The sequence below is a fragment of the Carlito syrichta genome, unplaced genomic scaffold (assembly GCF_000164805.1).
Source record: "Carlito syrichta isolate Samal-C Ts95f unplaced genomic scaffold, Tarsius_syrichta-2.0.1 Scaffold287775, whole genome shotgun sequence".
In the NCBI taxonomy this organism is placed as follows: domain Eukaryota; kingdom Metazoa; phylum Chordata; class Mammalia; order Primates; family Tarsiidae; genus Carlito; species Carlito syrichta.
Window position 1 is genome coordinate 173,561 of NW_007231871.1, and position 22,453 is coordinate 196,013.

A 22,453-nucleotide genomic window follows, 5' to 3' on the forward strand; every position below is an offset into this window, starting at 1 on the left:
AGTAGCCTCAAGAAACTCACCTCGGGGTCTGGATGAGGACAGTGACCAACTTGAGCCTGCGAGTTCGAGACAAGTCTGGGCAGCATAGCGAAACCCTGTCTCTACAAAAAAATGAAAATTTAGCCAGGTGTGGTAATGATACATGCCTGTAATCCCAGCACTTTGGGAGGCCAAGGCAGGAGGATCGATGGAGGCCAGGAGTTCAAAATCAGCCTGGGCAACACGACCTCGTCTCTGCAAAAATCAAAACATTAGCCGGTGTGGTGGCACGTGTCTGTAATCCCAGCTACTCAAAAGGCTGAGGCGGAAGGATCGCCTGAGCCCAGGAGGTTGAAGCTGCAGTGACTGGGAGCGTGCCACTGCACTCTAGTCCCAGTGACAGAGTGAGATGCCAACACACACACACACACACACACACACACACACGACGGATAACAAGTTATACAAGATTCCAGTGATGACAGGGCAGTGTGCATTTAGCAAATGCTTCCCATACAGCATCTCAATCTTCCCACCTGCCCTATGGGGTAGTTAGGCCCATTTCACACACGAAGACACTGTGATCCAGATTGCTGAGAGGCAAAGTGACATGGCTGTGATCTGCGCCCAAGTATTCTGGCTCTAGACTCGCCTGCTGGCCCGCCCAGAGCAGGGTCTACAGCACACCACTCATCGGATCTATACATAAAGGTCTGACAGAACTTCTGGGATGTTTAACACAATTTAACAAAACTTAAATCTATCCATCTTAATTTCTCTGAAGCCTGGAGGGTAAGTGTCACTATTTGATTTCAGTGACAAAACAGCTCTCTCTGGCATAGTTTTTTGGTTTTTTTTTTTTTTTTTTGAGTTGGAGTCTCACTCGGTCGCCCAGACTGGAGTGCAGTGGCCGCTCCCAGCCACTGCAGCCTCAACCTGCTGGGTTCCGGCGATCCTTTCACCTCAGCCTTCCAAGTAGCCGGAACTACAGGTGTGCGCTAACATGCCCGGCTAAATTTTTTATTTATTATAGAGATGAGGTCTCGCCAAGTTGCCCAGGCAGGTCTCGAACCCGCAGGCTCAGGCAATTCACTCACCTCGGCCTCCCAAGGCATGAGATTACAGGCTGAGCCATCAAGCCCGGCCGGTTTTTTTTGATTGGGGTGTCACTCTGTCACCCAGGCTGGAGCGCAGTGACACAACCACAGCTCACCACAGCCTTGACCTCCTGGGCTCAGACTATCCTTCTGTCTCAGCCTCCTGAGTAGCTGGGACTACAGGTGCATGCCACTGCTCCTGGCTAATTTTTTAAAAAATTTTTGTTCGAGATGGGATCTTGCCATGTTGCTCAGGCTGGTCTGGCATAGGCTGAGAACAACTAGATCTAATCATTCTGTCTCCCATTGTTGGCTCTTTGGGGTAAATGGCCCTGTTCTGAATGCTTTATCTTGGGTGTTTTTCCTTCCCCTAAATGTATTTCCTTGTGTTTCATTCCCAAGGGTGTGTTTTTAGTTTGTGTCCTCCCATCAGCCTATGCCCCTGAAAGCCTGAATCACATACCCTCAGTGTTACAGCTCCTCCTCTCCCCACTTCACTGTAGTGTTTTGATTCTGGGAGGTGGGTGGCGTTACCTAAACACTGTTGGAGTTTGCATGTGGTTCCATCAAGGTGAACGTTCTTCTGTGCAGTGGTTTACAGAATACCTTTCTGGGAGCTGGTTCACTGCCTGTGCCGTTACAATCTCAAATGTTATTTTACATTAAAATAACAAGTGAAATAAAAAGCAAAGGCCCCACGCAGCAGCCCACACCTGGAATCCCAGCACTCTGGGAGGCCAAGGCGGGAGGATTGCTTGAGCCCAGGAGTTTGAGACCAACGTGGGCAACATAACGAGACCCCATCTCTACAAAAAAATACTAAAAATTTGCCAGTCATTGTGGTATATGCCTGTAATCTCAGCTCCTTGGGAGGCTGAGGCAGGAGGATCACTTGTGCCCACAGGTTTGAGACCAGCCTGGGTAACACAGTAAGACCTTGTCTCTACAAAAAATGAAAAAAAGTAGCTGTGCATGGTGGTGTGTGCCTGTAGTCCCAGCTACTTGGGAAGCTGAAGTGGGAAGATCACTTGAGCCTAGGATGTCAAGGCAGTGGTGAGCTGTGAATGTGCTACTGCATTCCAGCCTGGGCAACAGACCCTGACTCAAAAAACTTTTTTTTTTTTTAAATAAAAACAGTGTAGCACTTGTTACGTGCCAGACACTGTTCTCCATGCTTTAGAAACTCATTCCATTTCCCTCGTGGTCCTTAAATACAAATGTCCAGGCCGGTGCTCCATCCCGTGGGGTGGTCTTGGGAGTACCCTCTGAGAAGCACTGTATGAGACGGAGGCCACTCACTCTCCAAATGAACAGGCGATCTTTGTTCCCACATCCTTATTACCCATCAAATGGCATCTAAACACAGACTTGCAACATTTCATCAGTTCTTTATTTCTGGACAAGTCAGATTTTGCTCATTATAACCGTTACACACATTTCCACATTCAATTGGCTTCCTTTTATTTTTTGTTTATTTTTTTGAGTCGGGGGTTTCACTCTGTCACCCAGGCTGAAGTGCAGTGGCATGATCATGGCTCACCGCAGCCTCGACCTCCTGGGCTCAGATCTTCCTGCCTCAGCCTCCCAAGTAGCTGGGACTACAGGTGTGTGCCCCCACGCCTCGATAATGTTTTGATTTTTTTGTAGAGATGAGGTCTCGCTGTGTTGCCCAGGCTGGTCTCAAACTCCTGGATTCAAGCAATCCTGCCTTGTCTTCACAAAGTGCTAAGATTATAGGCACAAGCCACCATGCCCAGCCCATCGATTTTAAGTATACGGTTCAATGAATTTTAACAAATGTATATATCTGTGTAGCCCCCACCACAGTCGGAACACACAACATTCGAGTTTTTAAATGAGAAACTGGAATCCAACTTTTCGTGTGACATTTATGAAAATGTTGGCAACCAGTGTTTTAAAAAGCAGGGAGGGGGTCAAGGGGGATGTGGCAGCAGGCTGGACACGGCTCATGGGAGGTTCGTCTGCAGCCTCCCAAGCTTTGGGAAAACAGAATTCAGGTCTTCCTGGCAATGGTGTGTCCCTGCGCTGCCCTGGGGCTCCACGCCTAGGTCCCTCCTGCCAGCGGAAAGGGCCTCTCTGTGAAACCTTGCCACCCCCTCCCCCCTTGCCTGCCAGGCCAAGGCCAACCTGGACAAGAGCAAGCAGACGTTGGAGAAGGAGAACGCAGACCTGGCGGGCGAGTTACGCATGCTGGGCCAGGCCAAGCAGGAGGTGGAGCACAAGAAGAAGAAGCTGGAGGCACAGCTGCAGGAGCTGCAGTCCAAGTGCAGTGATGGGGAGCGTGCCCGGGCAGAACTCAACGACAAGGTCCACAAGCTGCAGGTGAGGCGGCACCCAGCCAGGCAGGGATGCTTCGCCAGCCAGCTGAAGTCTCTCTTGCTGCCCAGCAAGTCATTTCCTCTAGCAACATTCCTCGCGGGGAGGAGAGGGTGCCCCTGTTCTGTTTAGTCTTTAAAAACCAGCTGTTCATTCAATGAGCATTTATTGAGCACCTGCTGTATGCCAGGCACTGTGCTTAGCCCTGAGGTACGAGAGCAAGGAGGAAGGCAGATACTGTCCCTGCCCCAGCAGAACTCCAGCCTGGTGGTGGGGGAGGGGACATGAAAAATTACTCAACTGGATGTAAAATTATGGGGGAAAGGGGAAGCCCACGATGCAGTAAGTGTAAGTAACCAGGGGGCTGGCCTGGGGGAGGAGTCGGGAAAGGCTTCCCTAAGGATGAATAAGTTGACATCTACCTGGTAGCGGGAACAGCATGTGCAAGGGCTCGGTGGTATGCGGGACAATGCGAAGAGACAGGTATGGCCAGCAGAGCCACGCTGCTGAGGTGGGGAAAGTACAAGGGCCTGCAGGGGGAGGTTGGGCCAGATGACACAGCCCTTTGAGAATGCATTACACATATGCTGGGCTTTTCTGGGTCCCACCAAGCAATGGAAGGTTTTAAGCTGGAGAAGGACAGGGTGTGTGTATCTTTGGTCTGACTGCACTTGGAATAGGCATCTGGCCGTACTTTTGATAAATATTGAATGTCCTCACAGCCTGGCACAAAGGGGCAGGGAAGCATTAAGTGTGACGTTTCCACATGCAGTTGAGAGCAGGAGTTTTCTGCCCTAATGCAAGCAACGTCCCGGAAGAGTGAATCGGGATTTTTATGGCCTCGCTGTCAACGGGAAGAGACAGAGGGAGGCTGATCTCTCCAAGAACCCGTTCAGAGACACCAGGGGCCGAGTAGGAGGCAGGGGATCCATAGGGGGCTTTTGACTTTTGCAGTCTGCAGCTTTGGTTTTGGCCGTCAGGGTCGGGAAGGGCGAAGAGTAGCGTGCGGAAGGGGCGGGGTCAGGACCCCTAAGAAGTCTTCTCCAACCTCAGGAGTGGACCAGCCTGGCATCTCTCAGATCCGCTGCTTCATCTCTGCCTACCCTGGCAGGGATCCAGGATCCGGTTAGTGGGATCTAGGTCCAGTCAATACAGCTGGGGCTCTCACAAGTTCTTCGAATCACAGAGTGTAGGACTGGGGAGCCTAGCTTATAGGCGACAGACTTCCCTTTGAGGCCGCAGAATTGTTCCCGTCAGAGTCTCACACCTTGTGGGGATTTTCTCAATCAGTGGACACCAAAGTCCTCGCCCATGAGGGCGTGTAGTGTTCTGAGTAACAAGACTCCTCTTACGTTATGAGGATCCTGTTCTCAAGGCTTCTACTAACCCACCTCTCGGCCTCTCAGAGTGAAGTGGAGAGTGTCACGGGGATGCTCAACGAGGCTGAGGGGAAGGCCATCAAGCTGGCCAAGGACGTGGCATCCCTTGGGTCCCAGCTCCAGGACACCCAGGTGAGCGTCCTGCCACATCCTCTGGGGGGGGCCTAGGACACGACCTTCCTCAGGGCGGGTCCCAGGACCTCCACACGTCCTTTCCACAGGAGCTGCTCCAGGAAGAAACGCGGCAGAAGCTCAATGTGTCTACCAAGCTGCGGCAGCTGGAGGACGAGAGGAATAGCCTGCAGGACCAGCTGGACGAGGAGGTGGAGGCCAAGCAGAACCTGGAGCGCCACATCTCCACACTCAACATCCAGGTGCCTGCAGTGTGTCCTCCCTGGGTCCCGGGTCCCCTCAGCTTCCTCAGAGTGGTCCCCATTTGGCCAGCAGGGGCTCAGGAGGGCTGTTGGCCACAGTGTTTGGCTCACCATTGCCTCCTGCTGTTGGGTGTCCCCAAAGAGAAGGTGGTCGGTCTCCACTTCTCAGGGCTTGGGGTGCGGGGATGGGGGTCACTCAAGACCCTTCTCTCACCCCACCTGGACATGGTCCTTTCAGCTCTCCGACTCCAAGAAGAAGCTACAGGACTTTGCCAGCACCGTGGAAGCCATGGAGGAGGGGAAGAAGAGGTTCCAGAAGGAGATCGAAGCCCTCACCCAGCAGTACGAGGAGAAGGCAGCTGCCTACGATAAACTGGAAAAGACCAAGAACAGGCTTCAACAGGAGCTGGATGACCTGGTTGTTGACTTGGACAACCAGCGGCAACTGGTGTCCAACCTGGAGAAGAAGCAGAAGAAGTTTGATCAGGTAGGGCCTGGTGGGTCCTCCGCCCTGCCCAGTACCCAGCCTGGCTGCTGTGTGTGTCTGCGTCCCTTCTCTGCTCTGCTCCCGGAAGCAACGAAAGGCTAACTTGTCTTGCTGTGGGTGACTGTGAGACACTCAGGCCTCCAGACTACAGTGAGGATGGCACAGAGGACTTGGCGAATGTGACTGCTCTAGGTCCCACTGTCACGAGGGCCATCGTGTGATGCCTTCGTTTCCAGTCTTAATAAGGGGTGACTTTATTCACTCAGTGAGTGTTTATTGAGTATCTCAGGCAATTCAGGTTCTATTCTATTTTTTTATTATTATTAATTTTTTAAATTTTTGAGTTGGGATCTCGCTCTGCCGCCCAGCCTGGAATTCAGTGGCACAATCATGGCTCACCACAGCCTTGATCTGCCTCAGCCTCCTGGGTAGCTGGGACTACAGGCATGTGCTACCACACCCAGCTAATTTTTAAAATTTTTTGTAGATGAGGTCTCACTATGTTGCCTAGGCTGGTCTTAAACTCCTGGGCTCAAGCAATCCTCCTGCCTTGGCCTCCCAAAGTGCTGGGGTTACCACCACACCAGGTTTGAGCCACCACACCCAGCTAAATTTAAAGTTTTAAAAATAGAAACAGGTCACTATGTTGCCCAGGCTAGTCTCAAGTTCCTTGGCTCAAGTGATCCTCCTGCCTCAGCTTCCCAAAGTGCTAGGATTACAGGTGTGGAGTCACTGTGCCCAGACAGTTTCTACCCTTTAAATACCACTTTTTCTTAATGTTTCATTATGGAAAATGTTAAGGCCACAGCAAGGTTGAAAGAATTGTACAGTGAACACCTGTATAGCCACTACCTGGATTTAATATTTTACTATCAGAGGAGGGACCAAAAAAAACCCAAAACATCCCAGAATTTATTATAAACAGTTATGTATTTATTCTCACACATTTAAACTTAGTCACCTTCAAAGTACTCTACATTTGATGCAATACACCTATCGAGATGCTTTTTCCTCTGCTCAAAATTGTTTCGAACTCACCGATTTTGAAGCCTCTGCCATGCTTTGTTACACCTCTTCCACACTGGCAAAATATTTCCCTTTGAGGATAAATACATACTTATATAACCCAAGCCCCTAAGTACCAACTTTTAATACACATTACCCATATGTAGTAAATATGATTTAGTTTACAGGTGACTAAGTGCTATTCTAAAAATCAGTTTTGGGGTTATACTGAGAGACTAAATGCCAGACCCATGGGGGTTCCCTGCCCCGCCGACAGCCTTGAGTGCCAGGATTCTATATGGCAACCCAATTTTCCCTTTTTCCACCCGCCATCCCTTCTCTGGGCTGTCATCCTGTCATCATTGCTGCGTTATCTGGTTGAAGGCCTGAGGTTGCTTTTATTATTTTCCTGTCACGTGGAGTGTAGTGTCACATACCATGTGGGATTTTTGTGTTGCCTGTGCTGTTACTTACCTGTGTTTGCTGAACTCTGAAAATCTGGTTTTTGGGTGTTACAGTATACTGCTCTGTCTCTCTGTAGGTGAGATGAACATAGGTATGGAATGCTCTTTGAGTTGCCTCTCCAAGCAGAGGGATAAGTGTGTGCCAGTCCCTCCATACTGACCATTTCCTTACTGTGGCTCATGGGTCACTTTTGTGAGACAGCTACTTGTGGCCATGAGACAACAAAGTGAAAACTGACTTCTGGCAGGATTAAAGGTCACTTTGGGCAAGACACGGTGGCTCATGCCTGTAATCCCAGCACTTTCAGAGGCCAAGGCAGGAGAATCACTTGAGACCAGAGTTCGAAACAAGCCCGGGCTACATAGCGAGACCTGTCTCTAAAAAAACAAAAAGTCACTTTGACCTTAGTAGCAGTGTGTTCTAACCAACGTGGGCAGCTTTAGCAGTTTCAAAGCACAGGGATTCAGTGGATTTCTGGCTCTGCCTCTGCTTGATCTGGAAGTCAGAAAGCAACACTGTTCTACAGTCCTGCCACAGATATCTAAATAGGACCGGCTTCCTCCCCACATTGGCAATTCAGTGAAGGTGACCCTTGGACATGCCTGGATGTCACCTCTGGACCTTCTGCTGTGTTGCAGTTATTAGCTGAGGAGAAAAACATCTCTTCCAAATACGCGGATGAGAGAGACAGAGCCGAGGCGGAGGCCCGGGAGAAGGAGACCAAGGCCTTGTCCCTGGCTCGGGCCCTCGAAGAGGCTTTGGAAGCCAAAGAAGAACTCGAGCGGACCAACAAAATGCTCAAAGCCGAAATGGAGGACCTTGTCAGCTCCAAGGATGATGTGGGCAAGAACGTGAGTGGGTCTCCTGTCTTTTCTGGTCCACGTCTCACCCAGCCACCCTCTGCTGTGGATCTGTTCGCAGGAGGCAGTTCTGTGCCTCTTTTGGGTTAGGGACCATCAGGAATGGCAGGCAGTGCCTTGGGCCCTGCAGAGACAAGAGGGGCTGGGAACAGCAGAGGAGACAGGGCTGGGTTGAGGGCTCCCGGTCCTGATCCCACGAGAGGCTGCCGCCGCCGCCTCATGAGCTGCCTCTAGCGGTGGGGGTCTTGGCCACTGTCGTGCAGTTGAGCCTCATGGGATGGGGCTGTCGCCTTGCCCACCAGGTCCACGAGCTGGAGAAGTCCAAGCGGGCCCTGGAGACCCAGATGGAGGAGATGAAGACCCAGCTGGAGGAACTGGAGGACGAGCTACAGGCCACGGAGGATGCCAAGCTGCGGCTGGAGGTCAACATGCAGGCTCTCAAGGGCCAGTTCGAGAGAGACCTGCAGGCCCGGGATGAGCAGAACGAGGAGAAGAGGCGGCAGCTGCAGAGGCAGGTGGGCGCCGTCAGGGGAGGGCGGGCAGGCGGCCGGCCCAGTCCGGCCCGTCACCGCCACCTATGGGTTTCTGGGAGACCCTGTTTTCTCATCTGTGACCTGGCTGGGCAGCCCACCTGGCAGGGGAGGGAGGTGCAGGGCTGCCCGGGACCGGCCGGGCAGCACACACACATCTCTCCTCTCTGCTCAGCTGCACGAGTACGAGACGGAACTGGAGGATGAGCGGAAACAACGTGCCCTGGCAGCCGCCGCTAAGAAGAAGCTGGAAGGGGACCTGAAGGACTTGGAGCTCCAGGCTGACTCGGCCATCAAGGGACGGGAGGAGGCCATCAAGCAGCTCCGAAAACTGCAGGTGGGTGACAGCCAGAGCTCAGGACACGGGTGGAGGAGGGCACCGCTCCACCAGGTCAAGGAAATCGGCAGAGCAGGCCCCAGGAAGTGGGTGTTAGTCCAGCTGGCGGTTCTCTGTTCCCTGTTAGGTTTTGGTGGCTGTTTCCTGCCCTGGGTGGGGCACCATGGTCAGGCATTTGGCCACCGCCCTCTGATCACATGAGGAGCTCATCTTCCTAGACAGGTTTGCTGAGCCCCTCCAGAATGGTGTCTCCAAACAGACAGCCACCCACCACCTGAGTCTGGGGCACTCCCTGTGCAATGGGATCAGCTGCAGAAAATGCAAGGGGTCAGCGTGCAAAGGCATTTGGGCAGAAGAACTTGGGTGCATAAGGACTGCTTAGAGGAATCTTCCTCTCGACTCACGCAGGCTCAGATGAAAGATTTCCAGAGAGAGCTAGAGGATGCCCGTGCTTCCAGAGATGAGATCTTTGCCACAGCCAAAGAGAACGAGAAGAAAGCCAAGAGCTTGGAAGCAGACCTCATGCAGCTACAAGAGGTAAATCTTTCCTCTTTTTGGGAGAGCCTCAACCAGGGTGTTGTGAGAGTGGCTTGGTGGCCAGGTTCGTAGGTCCACAAACGTCCTTCCCCCCAGCATGCCACAGAGGTGGACCCCCTAGTAACATGGAGAGACTCGTGCGTACTTATGGGGAGGAATATGCATTTTCAAGGGTTGCCAGAGCAGGGTGGACACTCAGTGGGGCACAGCCTTTCCCTGGCAGACAGCAGGCTCCTCCCCGTCCTGCCCCCTAGGACCTGGCTGCAGCTGAGAGGGCTCGAAAGCAGGCAGACCTGGAGAAGGAGGAGCTGGCCGAGGAGCTGGCCAGCAGCCTGTCGGGAAGGTAGGGAGCCCTGTGCGGAGGAAGGGGGTCTAACTTGGGATGAGGGAGGGGTGGCTACTGGGAAAGCATCCTGGACTCCTTGTGCTAATGCTGTCGATGTCAGAGCCCTCACCTGAGCTTACAGCGGGAGACAGATCCATGATAAAGGTGTTTTCCTGGGGCTTTCACGTCCCTACCTGGGGGTGTGGCCAATTTCATTTATTCTGAATGAGTATCCTGGTGGGGACATGGGGAGGCCGGGCAGTGTCAGGGAGGACAAAGCTGGTCCCTATTCCATTCCTGGCTTTGCTGACATGGACTGGACACCACACTTCCTGGCTATGTGACTTTGGACGAGTGTAATCCTCCTCAATCCTGTTTCCCCTGTTGGAGAATAAGGGTACTCCTGAGGCATCACTCCCTTCAAGGAGGGCATGTGGGGTTTTGGTTTTTTTGAGTCAGGGTCTCACTCTGTTGCCCAGGCTCACTGCAGCCTTGACCTCTTGCGCTCAGGCGATCTTTCCACTTCAGCCCCCCAAGCAGCTGGAACCACAGGCGTGCGCCACCACACCCAGCTGACTTTTTTATTTTCTGGAGAGATAGGGTCTTGTTATGTAGTCCAGACTGATCTTAAACTCCTGGTTTCAAGCGATCCTCTCGCCTGGCCTCCCAAAGTGCTGGATTATAGGCATGCATCACTGCACCCAACCACGGAGTGTTTTCCAAGCTGGGGGAGGAGGAGGGTGGAGGCCCCAGCACCGCTGCACTTCCCCCAGGAACACACTTCAGGATGAGAAGCGGCGCCTGGAGGCCAGGATCGCCCAGCTGGAGGAGGAGCTGGAGGAGGAGCAGGGCAACATGGAGGCCATGAGTGACAGGGTCCGCAAGGCCACGCAGCAGGTGAGGGCACAGTTGCAAAGGCCAGCACAGGCTCAGTAGGTGCCTGGATGCTGTCTGTGTGCAGGCCCCAGGTGGGCGGTGAGACCTGCGGGCGGGGACCAGGGCTCTCACACCCCCCCCCCGTGGGTCACGCAGCTCCCTACCTGCAGCGTCTCATGTGCTGGCCAGGACACAGCTGGCTCCTTCCACTAGACACATGTCCCTGGGGTGAGGGCCTTGGGTGCTCCTTCACTGCTCTCTGCTCAGCCCCAAGCCCCGGCCTCGTGACAGTAAGTCCTCAGTGATGGACTGAGGGAGACATAAACCGGGTGCCAGCTCTGTGGTGGGCGCTGGGGACTGTTGTGTGACCTGAAGCCCCTAGTGTAGGGTGCAGAACAGGCATCATTCTCCAGGTGACTCCAGGACACAGAAGGCAGCATGGGACAGGCCTACACTCAGCTGGGTGGCACCGTGATGCTTCTGGAAGAGGGGCTCCTGAGATGAGTCTTAAAGGATGATGGCAAGGGAGGAGGGCGGGATGCCCAGACTCAGGGACTAGTGCAGCAGTGACCGAGGCTGGAGGCGGCAGGAGGAAGCCTCAGCACACCGTCTGGCCATCCCTGCATCCACCTCACAGCATTCACCCTCCTCCCCAGGTCGAGCAGCTCAACAACGAGCTGGCCACAGAACGCAGTGCGGCCCAGAAGAATGAGAGCGCCCGACAGCAGCTAGAGCGGCAGAACAAGGAGCTCCGGAGCAAGCTCCAGGAGATGGAGGGGGCTGTCAAGTCCAAGTTCAAGTCCACTATCGCAGCGCTGGAGGCCAAGATTGCACAGCTGGAGGAGCAGGTCGAGCAGGAGGCCAGGTACGTGGGATCGGAGTTCCAACCCCAGCTTGCTTGCTGGTGACTGGTGGGGGGATGTCAGGGAAGTCAGGCACCCTCTCTGAGCATCAGCCCTGGCTGGTGGCAAACAGGATCCACACTTGCAGGTGTGTTGAGAGAACTAAACGAAAACCTAGAGCAGGCCAGGTGCAGTGGCTCATGCCTGTAATCCTAGCCCTTTGAGAGGCCAAGGCAAGAGGACTGTTTGACTCCAGGAGTTTGAGACCTGCATGGGCAGCATAGCAAGACCTCATCTCTATAAAAAATTTAAAAACTAGCCGGGTGTGGTGGTGTGCACGTGTAGTCCCAGCTACTTAGGGGGGGCTAAGGCAGAAGGATTGATTGAGTCCAGGATTTTGAGGCTGCAGTGAGCCGTGATTCTGCCACTGCACTCCAGCCTGGGCAACAGAGAGAGACCAGGACACAAACAACCTACAGAGAGAGACCAGACAACAGAGAGAGACCAGGACACAAACAACCTAGAGCAGGCACCCAATGTGAGCTGCTATTAGGATCACCAGTCCTCATGACATCCGCCAGCCTGCCCAGGTGCATGTGAGGTTTTGCCCAACCTCTGTGTGCCACGATATCGTGCCAACAGATACCCCCACGTTCAACCACCAGCCCAAAGCACACAATCTGGGAAGGCTTCTCATGGAATTGGGGGGTCAACTGAGGCATAAGGTCACAGCACATCTTTGACCATGAGCTCTGAGATTCCAGCCCATTCCTTTTTCTTTCTTGTAGCTTTATTGATAATTCACGTACCCTATAGTTCACCCATTTAGAGGGTGTAATTCAACAGCTTTCAGTGTTATTCACAGACATGAAAAATGATCACCACAGTTCATCACCTTAAAAAGAAACTCCATGCCCTTTGGCCAGTACCCCCATTTCACGTCCCCCCAGCCGCCCCCAACCCCCAACCTCAGCCCATTTTCTGTCTCTCTGGATTTACCTGTTCTGGTATTGGATCCTAAGGAATCACAAGACACACCATTGTGTCTGTCTGCTTTCACTTGGCAAAGGTGCAAGGTATCATCCCTGCTGTTGTGTGCCTTGGTACTGTATTTTCTTTCGTGGGTGAATACTACCATCTGACTGATCCCTGGGAGAGTCCTGGTTTGGGGCTGGGGAAAGAGCTCATGGAGGGTGAGCTGGCATATCTGCCGCCAGGGGCCCCATCCTCATCTGAAACCATCTCCGGTTCCCCAACGTGTACAGAGAGAAGCAGGCGGCCGCCAAGTCGTTGAAGCAGAAGGACAAAAAACTAAAGGAAGTCCTGCTGCAGGTGGAAGACGAGCGAAAGATGGCGGAGCAGTACAAGGAGCAGGTAGTCCCGGCCCCGCCCACACCCAGCCCTCACGCCCTCCTCCCACACACACACCCAGGCCCGGCCTCCCCGACCCTCTCCTTCTCCTGGACAGGCAGAGAAAGGCAACGCCAGGGTCAAGCAGCTCAAGAGGCAGCTGGAGGAGGCGGAGGAAGAGTCCCAGCGCATCAACGCCAACCGCAGGAAACTGCAGCGGGAGCTGGATGAGGCCACCGAGAGCAATGAAGCCATGGGCCGCGAGGTGAATGCGCTCAAGAGCAAGCTCAGGTGAGGAGCCTGCACCCTGGGAGGACCCAGTCTCTGGGGCTGGAGGGCAGCCCTATGGCTGGGGCTCCGGTCGTTGTGCAGTGCGTCCGCAAATCACTGCAAATGCCCCCTGTGCTCAAAACCCTTGCCCCTTCCATGGCTTCCTCCTGCTGTTTCCTCATCGCTGACTAGTGTGGACCAGGCACCTCAGCCGGCCCAGTGGTACTGGGGCCCTGCCCACTCTGAGCTTAGATTCTTCAACAACCGCCTTCATTCATCCTCCTGGTGAGGGAGAGGAAGAGGCACTATGCGCTCCTCTTCTGAAACCCTGTCTTCCTTGCATCCATTGAGGTTGCAAAACCTCCTCTCTCCTGACCCTCTTTCTGGGACGTTCTCTCCTTTCCCACCCACAGCACTACTGCCATCTTGACTGTACTCTGTGTTGGGGGCTGTCCGATACCCTGGCGGGTGTGGGCAGCATCCCTGGCCTCCACCAGATGCCAGTAGCAACCCCCACCCTGAAATGGGATGACCCAAAATGTCTCCAGACATTGCCAGAAATCCCCTGGCAGGCTGAGCACTTCTGCCCTCATTGTGTGGGGCTGCTTTCTCTCTTGCTCCCGGGGCTGTTTCCATCACTGTGCGGTCGCTCCCTGGAGATTTCAGCTCTGGGTTTCCGTCTCTCCTGCCACACCTCCCCCCCATGAGTTCAGTATCCCAGTGGGTGATCCAGCCTCTCACCTATTTACCTTCTTGGGGATCTTGCACTCTCATGGGTGTGACCGGCACCTCCACACCCTCACAATCAGACCCTCAAGCATCTGTCATCTGGCTGGCGCACGCTTTCTTTGACTATGTCCCTCCCAGAGTCTTCACCCCATTGGTGGCGGCCCCAGACCCAGTTCCCAGCAACGGCCAGCCACGCAGCCACCCTACCACATGTCCTCAGCAGCCGGTCCCCACTTGCTTGGCCACAACCACTTGGTGAAAACACACCCCAAATGAAACACCTTCCAGCAGTGCAAAGCAGCACGAGAGAACCAGGCGACACCATGGCGTGCTCCGCTCCAAGTGCTTGGGGGCAAGGATGAAAGCAGACCTCACTTGGTGCAGCCTGGACCCCCCTGCACCGCTCATCTTCCCACTCTCAGATACCTGCTTTACTTTCTCCTTATACTTACTCACCCCCTCCACCCTCACTCCACTGAGGACCTCACCTATCTAACTGCAGAAACGATCACAAAATGTTCACACCCCCCCTGGCTGGCCCCCACCACCTACACGTGTGCTCGCTCCTCCAACCCTCTTCCCACTTCTGTGCTGAACTGTGCAGCCCCACCAGGGCCAGTGCTGCCGTGAGACCCGCTCAAGCTCATTGCCACAGGGACTTTGCACTGCAAGTTCCCACTCTCTCCCCCAGCTCTCTGCTCAGCTCCCTCTCTCCCTTCGGATCCCTACTCAAAGGTCACCCTCAGATTTCCAACCCATTCCATTCCAACGCTAAGTCCCCTGCCCCTTCCCCTACACGTCACCAGGTAACCTGCTACTCATTTTACTTCCTTATCTCGTTCATGGTCTGTCTTCCTGTTGGCCGTGAGCCCGTGAGCACAGAGGCTCTGTTTGGTGATCCATCCCGTGGCTAGAACAGTGCTGGGCCCAGAGTGGACCTCCAGCCGTCGCATCCTACGTGGCGTTCCCCTGCCTTCAGTCACGCACATCCCCCAGGCACTTGCCTTAGCCTAGTGCAGCCTGCACTACTGCTGACTCAGTCTTTTTCTGGACGTTAACTGTTTTAATCACACACCTCTCATTACAAATAAAACTGACCAACCCTATATTTTTTTGCCAGTATTACCTGTATTCACAGGTCACAACAAAATTAAATACAGTGAACACGAAACAGTATCAAGTTCAGTATCTAGCTGTTGTGGCCACAAACTGATAACCAAGACCTGAAGCCAACTTCTCAGTTAAAAAGGAAGTGATGGCCGGCACAGCGGCTCACACCTGCAATTCCAGCACTTTGGGAGGCCAAGGCAGGAGGATTGCTTGAGCCCAGGAATTCAAGACCTGCCTGGGCAATGTAGTGAGACCCTGTCACTACAAAAAGAGGCAGGGAGAAGTGACAACAGATATTAGCCCCCTAATAGACTCTCACTAATATAATCAGACCTATTTAAAAGAGTTGGAAAGGGAATGCCATGTGAGAATGCCAAAGTGAGAGCCATGAGGTTCAGTAACTGGTGTCCAGAATCAATTTTGGGCACCACTGTCCAAGACAAGGGGAAAGCCCAGACCCCTTTGAGAGGGAGAGACAGAGGCTAGCTCAAGGTCACAAGACTTGAAGGAGGAGCCCTCTGCAAGGTGAGAGACTGGGGGTTCCCATGGATGGGACAGAAACCAGACCCAACCTCAGAGCAGCTCCCGGGGTGGAGGGGTCAGCTGTTCCCGTCACAGAAGCCCACAAGTGCATTATGGTGGCAACTTGCCCTTTTCCCCCACACTCCAGTGGCTGGGCCGAGTGCTGGAGCCACAGTCACTCTAGCGCTCTCCCCAGCTGCTGTCTTTGCCCCTGTTTTTCTCAGCCCTGGCGCAGTGATTGCTCCAGTACACACTGAAAATCCCGGTGGGTTCGGCCCAAACATCCGGCCCCTCCCACACAGCCCTGGTCAGCCTGGAACAAGCCACTTTTGCCAGTCCCAATTACGAGCACACATGTTGTGCAGGCGGAAGTCCTATCCAGCCTCCCCTGCCTTCTCTGAGTCTTCTAGGCACACAAAAAACAAATTGGGTATTGGTACCTCGGGTGAGGCTGGCAGCCCCTCAGCTAACAGGAATAGCCAAGCAAGTTTCACACAGTTCTGTCAGCCAGGTGGGTCTCAGCACATGCCCTCTCTAGAGCCTGGCCCATGTCCCTACTGTATGACACACTGCCAGTCCACTCCGACATGAGCTGCAAGAGGTGCTCACCTCTGCTTTTGTGCTGGAGGCCGAGCGCTGACGAAGGAACAATAATCAAGTGATAAAGTCAAATGAGACGTGGAGGCAGGGCCCCTGCCCAGGACTGGGTGCTTGATGCTTTGGGCTGGCTTGCTCAAATGCCTTTACCTTCCTAAACAGCTATGCAGTAATGGGATGTGTAGAAGGGTCTAAATGAAGCTCTGAAGATTTTCCCTTAAGTAAAAAAACGAACAAAAAATGCTTGTCCTTGCACACCCTTGCCAAGAGTTTGTGACTTCAGATGCTTTGCAGAAAGGTTGACTCAAAAGTCTGGCTGGGTGTAATGGCTCACGCCTATAATCCCAGTGCTCTGGGAGGCCAAGGTGGGAGGATTGCTTGAGGTCAGGAGTTCAAGGACAGCCTGGGCAACATAAGGGAGCCCTCCATCTCTTCAAAAAATTAAAAAATTAGCCAGGTGTGGTGGCATGTGCCTGTAATCTCAGCATTTTAGGGAGGTCAAGCTGGGAGGATCAATTGAGGTCAGGAGTTCAAGATCAACCTGGGCAATAAAGTAAGACCCCCCCATCTCTAAAAAAATAAAAGAAAATTAAAATATTAGCCAGGCATGGTAGTACACACCTGTAGTCCTAGCTACACAGGAGGCTGAGTAGGAGGAATGCTGGAGGCCTTGAGTTTGAGGCTGCAGTGAGCTATGATCGCACCACTGTACTCCAGCCTGGGCCACAGAGCGAAACACTGACTTAAGGAACAAATTGAAGCGAACACCTTTAATGTAGACACACATAACAGGACTCCTTTCTACCTGCTGATGTAACCACTGAGGGTTCTCTCTCTGTTTCAGAGGGCCCCCCCCACAGGACACCTCGCAGTGACTCACCAGGTATATGCCTCAGCTTCGCAGCTCCTGTGTGTGGCACTCTGTGTCCCATTTCCTTTCTGAACGGCAGGCCCCTCCGACCCCCCAACCCCCCCCCCATTTTTTTTTTTTGTTGTTAGCCCTTGCGCATTTCCGTGAGATTCCTGCAAATCAGAAGGCTTGGATAACATAGTTCAAAACGGTCTTTTATCAAAACCCAGATCACGGGGACATGCAGACTTCATCTCTTGGGCCGTGCATGTGACATGGCAGTGCATGTGACATGGCACCCAGCTGTGTGCCCTTATCACAGTATCCCGACGAGATGTTAGAGCCTGTATGTGTATGTTGCTTGAACTTTCCTTAACTTCATGCCTGGGGGCCACTCTGACACTGTGAGGGCATTTGGCAGCGCTATTCACCCTTGTCTGGTTAAGCCACCCACTGAGTGAACATGGCAGTCACACAACCTGGGTCCCTTCCTGGAGGATGCCCTTGGCTTCAATGTGGCTAGCCTGGGTCACAAGTTGGAGATAACAGAGCACAGGTTCATAGTCACCACAGCCCAGCAACTTGTCTTCCCTTGACGAAGGCTTCACAAACTCATCTGCACTCATTCTGCAGCATCTTATGACTGTTGGGGCTACATGGGGCTTGCTTCAGGTTAGACTTCTAACTGCATTCTCAGCATGTCAGTGTGGAAGCCGGCCACCGCAGAGCCTTTTCCAGAGGCCTCATGGGCACGTGTGTACTCAAGGAAGGGGGATGAACGAGCCTTTTCCAGAGGCCTCATGGGCACGTGTGTACTCAAGGAGGGGGGATGAACACCCAAGACTTGAGGAAGCACATGGGGCCCTTCCCAGAAGATGGCAGAGAGGCCTATGCTTCTTCAGGATGTTAACACCTTTCCGTAGGTGAAGTTAGGCAGCAGGGACCTCTCCCTCACCCCCTCGGTGAGGCTGGGCAAGCCCTCACGTGTGTCCATCTTCCATTTTGGAGAATCTCGGCTTTGCTACTGAAATACTTAAAGCTGGGTGAGGTCTTGGTGAGCGCTTTCAGGGACATTTGTCTCCAGAACACTGGGAAACTCTCCTCCAGCTCACTGGCATCAGAGGATAAGCTGAATTCCAGGGCTGGAGCGTGGGACCCACCAGCCAGTGAGAAAACCCAGTCCTTGCATGGCATACTCTCATGACTCCTAGTGCCAGCAGTGCCTCGGATAAGTTCTTTGAGTCCAGGAATAGAACCCACGTGTTCCAGAATTGGACCCTTGAAGATCTTTCCAGGGGTCCCTTCCTGGAAAAGATATAGCCGGTATCAACCCTGGGTAGGATTAGAAATCATTTCCTTCCAGAAAGGCACCTGGGCCAGGACAGACTGGGAATTTACGATGGCCCAGGGTTCAACTGACTTTTTAGGTCAAGGGAGCAAACTAATCTGTGAAATGTCTCCAGCTAGCAAACGCAGACACTCCCAGGAGACAGAGAGAGGGAGGGCCTGGGCATTGAAACGTAGGGGAGGCACTGTTCCCCAGTCCCAGGCTAGCCCACAGAGGGTTTGAACCTGGAGATAAAAGCAGGCGCAGCAGCGCTGTGTGGGGAATGGATGGTGAACAGCACAACTGACTAAATGTTCCTCTTTCCACCCTGACCGTTGGGATCCTTGTCTGATCTAAATTCATGGAAAACAGTGCTAGAGAAGAGGATGGAGAGTCAGTTCTCTAATGGGACTGGACGCCTGGAAGCTTTCCTCTGAGGCGAGTGAAGCTGGCCTAGGAGTGTTTAGTTGGGAATGGCTACAACTTTAAGTATTTATTCCTGATTGCTGCATGGCTGGAAACCCCCTTCTCTACACACGGTGGGTTTTCCCAGCCTGGGTACTGTTGGGGTTCCCCTGCTCAGCAATCATGAATCTCTGGGCATTGCTTTTGCCTCTGAACTTACCTGAATTGTTCCTTTTGAGTAAAGAATTAGTGACTGGGGTAGACTCACCCTCGGGGCTTCTGTCAAGCCTTGCTGTGGGGAACCGGTGGTTTTGGTTACAAAAGTCTGCTTTCTTCTTAGATGTTCTAAAATGAGTTAAGATCTGTCTTCGGATTCAGGTCAAACAGGGCCAGAAGGCCAGAGCCTAACATGTTATCTGTTGAGGTTGCTGAAAATAGCTAAGCGTTTCTTCCAAACAGCAAAGGTCAGCTAACAAAAGGATCTTACTTTTCCTCCTTCTGCCCATCCCTCTCTCCCACCTAAAGGCTCATGTCACATGATTGGCCCTTGGGGGGGAGGGGCTGGGGAGAAATTAGGGCATCCAGCAGGACTAGGGAAGAGTGGGAAAGACAGAGAGGGGGGTGTCCTGCCATCCTGGATTATCACGTATAACTTCCTTTTCTAACAAATACTCATTGAGCACCTATCTTATGGTATCCACTGCGCAAAAAGCCAGACACAATCCCTGCTGTGGGGGAAATCTGAGTCCAGGAAGCTCTATACCAGCAGGGGGCGCCGTCTCGCCATTTACCCAGGGAGCAGGCTTCCCTCCCAGGCTTGGATGGCACAAGGCCATCCTTGTCCATTTCAGCTTCTTCCAACAGAAAGCAAAAACTCTCCCCTTTCTAAAGAGAGGAGGGGGAGGGGGGGATGCTGAAGGAGAAAGAACATTTTTCTCTCTCCTTCGTATGATCCCCATCAGTGAGAATAAAAACAGGGGACCTGACTCCCCACCAGCCCTTTTTTTCCTCTTCTAAATCAAAGACCTCAGCTGACCAGACTTCTGTGGGTCCTCAGATGACCAAGCCAGGCATTTTAAAAAGCAGACCACCTCGCTCTGAAAAACCAACTCCCCTCCCCCATTTCAGTGGGTTAAAAGGAACCGACCCAACTTAAGATGGTCCAGGATTTGTTGATCTCATCCCAAATATCTGCATCTCGTGGGTTTTGAGTGTGTTTGCTTTCTACCCCTTATAACAATTGAGTTCAACCTCGACGGAAGTTTCTTTACTAAAGAAACATGTTTTCTTATTAAAACCTACAGGCGAGGAAACGAGACCTCGTTTGTCCCTTCTAGAAGGTCTGGAGGACGTAGAGTTATTGAAAACGCGGATGGCTCTGAGGAAGAAATGGACACTCGGGATGCAGACTTCAATGGAACCAAAGCCAGTGAATAAACAAATTGCTAGAGTTTTGCCATCACAGCAGGAAAAACAAAACAAACGAAAAAAACCAGAACAGAGCAGAACCCAGCAGACTGCTCAGCATTGTCTAAATCCATTTTCAAATTCCAAAGATCACAGACACCCTTCACACAATGAATATTTAAAAAACCACCACCCTGAAATCAAGGTATGAATTTTAAGTGTTAATGATGTACCAAGTGAGAAAAACCCCACGGGAAACACAGACACACCCTCTTGCTCTTTCAGTGGATGTTTTTAGAAAAAAATCTATCCACGGTAACCAGTCACTGGCAACTGTTTACATGAAATGGGGTAGGTCATCAAAAGGGGTGCCCCCGCCCCCCAAGTTCATTCCCTGACTTGCGTACCTTCCGGTGTCACGAGGAAGGATGATTCTTTTCCCCCTCCCTTGGTTTCCACACCTCAGACACACAGTTCACCAAGACCAAATGCCTTCTGTAGTCACATGAATTAAAAAGGAGATGCTGCCCCCATGCGGCGGGTAGGAATCTTCCACTGTTTTCCATGCACCCGGATTGTACTTTAGGACACCCGCACTAATAAAAGATTACACATACATCACTAGAACGGAGTCGGCTTTTCTGTGGAGCTATTTGCTATGGAGCAGAAGAAAACAGGTGGGGAGTTGGGTTCTTGTTTCATCTGCCCAAGCACGCTATGAAGTCAGGAGTTTTTTCATAAACAGGGAAACTGAGACCAAGGGAGGTAAAATATTCACTGCTTAAGATCCCATAGCGGAGGCAACCTCTTTCAGGTTCCCTCCCGCTGTAGGAGCTTTTCTGTCTTAATAAATCCTTTCTCACCTTCAAAAAAAAAAAATTCACAGCAGGAAAAGGAAGGGCAGAAATGCAAAGTTCAGGGGGCTTTTCCAATAGCGAGGTGGGCAGCTCAGGGTTAGGGAGGACGATGTCATGGGGTTGGCAGGCAACTGCCCCCAGCCCTTGACCGTAACTGGGAAGAACGTCTTTGTCAATCAAAACCGACATATGGCCGGGCTGGTAGCTCAAGCCTATAATCCCAGCACTTTGGGAGGCCGAGGCGAGAGGATTGCCTGAGCCCACAAGTTCGAGACCAGCCTGGGCAACATGGTGAGACCTTGTCTCTTTACAATAAATCAAAAAATTAGCTGGGCGTGGTAGCACGCGCCTGTAGTTTTGGCTACTTGGAAGGCAGAAGGCTGAGGTGGAAGAATCACCGGAACCCAGCAGGTTGAGGTTGCAGTGACCACGAGTGTGCCACTGCACTCCTGGGTGACGGAGTGACACTCCAACTCAAAAAAAAAAAAAAAAAATTATATATACACATATATATCTCGATATATATATCCTGTGAGAAATATAGGAATCCCTTGATTTTTCTTATGTTAAAACATAAGACTTTGCCCAAAGAGGTCGGCAAATTGTTTATATGAAGGTCAGATAAATAAACATTTTAGGCTTTGCAGGCTACATATGGTTTGTTGAATAGTCATCTTTTTTTGAATTGGGGTCTCACTCTGTTGCCCAGGCTGGAGTGCAGTAGCACAATCACAGCTCACCATAGCCTCAACCTCCTAGACTCGGGCGATCCTTCTGTCCCAGCCTCCTGAGTAGCTGGAACTACTACAGAAGAGTGCCAGCAGGCCTGGCGTTTTGTTGTTGTTGTTTTTTTAAATAGGGTTGAGGTCTTACTGTTGGTCGTTGAACTCCCGGGTTCAGGCAGTTCTCCCACCTCAACTTCCCAAAGTGCTGGGATTACGGATGTGAGCCACCACATCTGACCTCACCTTTTTTTTTTTAAACAACACTTAAAAACATTAAAAAAAATTCTTTGCAAAGGGTGCTGTACAAAAGCAGGCTGTGGGACCTATCAATCTTCAGCTCTAGTGTTTTAGACACACCTTGCAAAGGTTCCATGCAACACAAACTACTCCAAATACCACCATCTCAGTGGGATAAAACATTTGAGAAGACAGGAAATAGGGAAATGCAAAAGACCCCACTGTGTGACCCAATGTGAGTAGATCCTGAACAATGCTCAACCAGATTCCTAAACATTTCCAAAAGGCTGACATGAATAGAAATGTTTCAAACAAAAGCAAATTTTTTTTCTTATTTTTTTATTTTTTGAGTCAGGGTCTCACGCTATTGCCCAAGCTGGAGTGCAATGGCACACCACGGCTCATCACAGCCTCAACCTCCTGGATTCAAAGCAATCCTCTCACTTCAGCCTCCTAAGTATCTTAGTCAGCTCTCCTCACCATTGTACCTGCCAAGCCTAACACAGGGCCTGACATTCAAGAAGTATTTGGTAAATGGATAAATGGGAAATTTTGTTTAAGTCACTTCAATCTGAGGGCTCATATTTTTCTTTTTCTTTTCTTTTTTGAGTCAGGATCTCACTCTGTTGCCCAGGCT

General features: G+C 52.0%; 1 protein-coding gene across 1 annotated transcript in view; it reads left to right on the forward strand.

Annotated features, from left to right (window-relative positions):
* LOC103255041 (myosin-11) overlaps nucleotides 1-20,069 on the forward strand; it is a 124,205-nt gene extending 104,136 nt beyond the window's left edge. The window contains exons 29-43 of the mRNA XM_021709948.1: nucleotides 3,213-3,419; nucleotides 4,820-4,924; nucleotides 5,014-5,166; nucleotides 5,405-5,653; nucleotides 7,762-7,974; nucleotides 8,286-8,498; nucleotides 8,689-8,850; nucleotides 9,259-9,387; nucleotides 9,642-9,730; nucleotides 10,486-10,609; nucleotides 11,245-11,453; nucleotides 12,696-12,804; nucleotides 12,899-13,071; nucleotides 16,853-16,891; nucleotides 19,895-20,069. Of these exons, the coding sequence (XP_021565623.1) occupies nucleotides 3,213-3,419; nucleotides 4,820-4,924; nucleotides 5,014-5,166; nucleotides 5,405-5,653; nucleotides 7,762-7,974; nucleotides 8,286-8,498; nucleotides 8,689-8,850; nucleotides 9,259-9,387; nucleotides 9,642-9,730; nucleotides 10,486-10,609; nucleotides 11,245-11,453; nucleotides 12,696-12,804; nucleotides 12,899-13,071; nucleotides 16,853-16,883 (2,166 nt within the window). The 3' untranslated portion in view covers nucleotides 16,884-16,891; nucleotides 19,895-20,069. The remainder of the gene's footprint in view (nucleotides 1-3,212; nucleotides 3,420-4,819; nucleotides 4,925-5,013; nucleotides 5,167-5,404; nucleotides 5,654-7,761; nucleotides 7,975-8,285; nucleotides 8,499-8,688; nucleotides 8,851-9,258; nucleotides 9,388-9,641; nucleotides 9,731-10,485; nucleotides 10,610-11,244; nucleotides 11,454-12,695; nucleotides 12,805-12,898; nucleotides 13,072-16,852; nucleotides 16,892-19,894) is intronic.
* The last annotated feature ends 2,384 nt before the right edge of the window (nucleotides 20,070-22,453 follow it).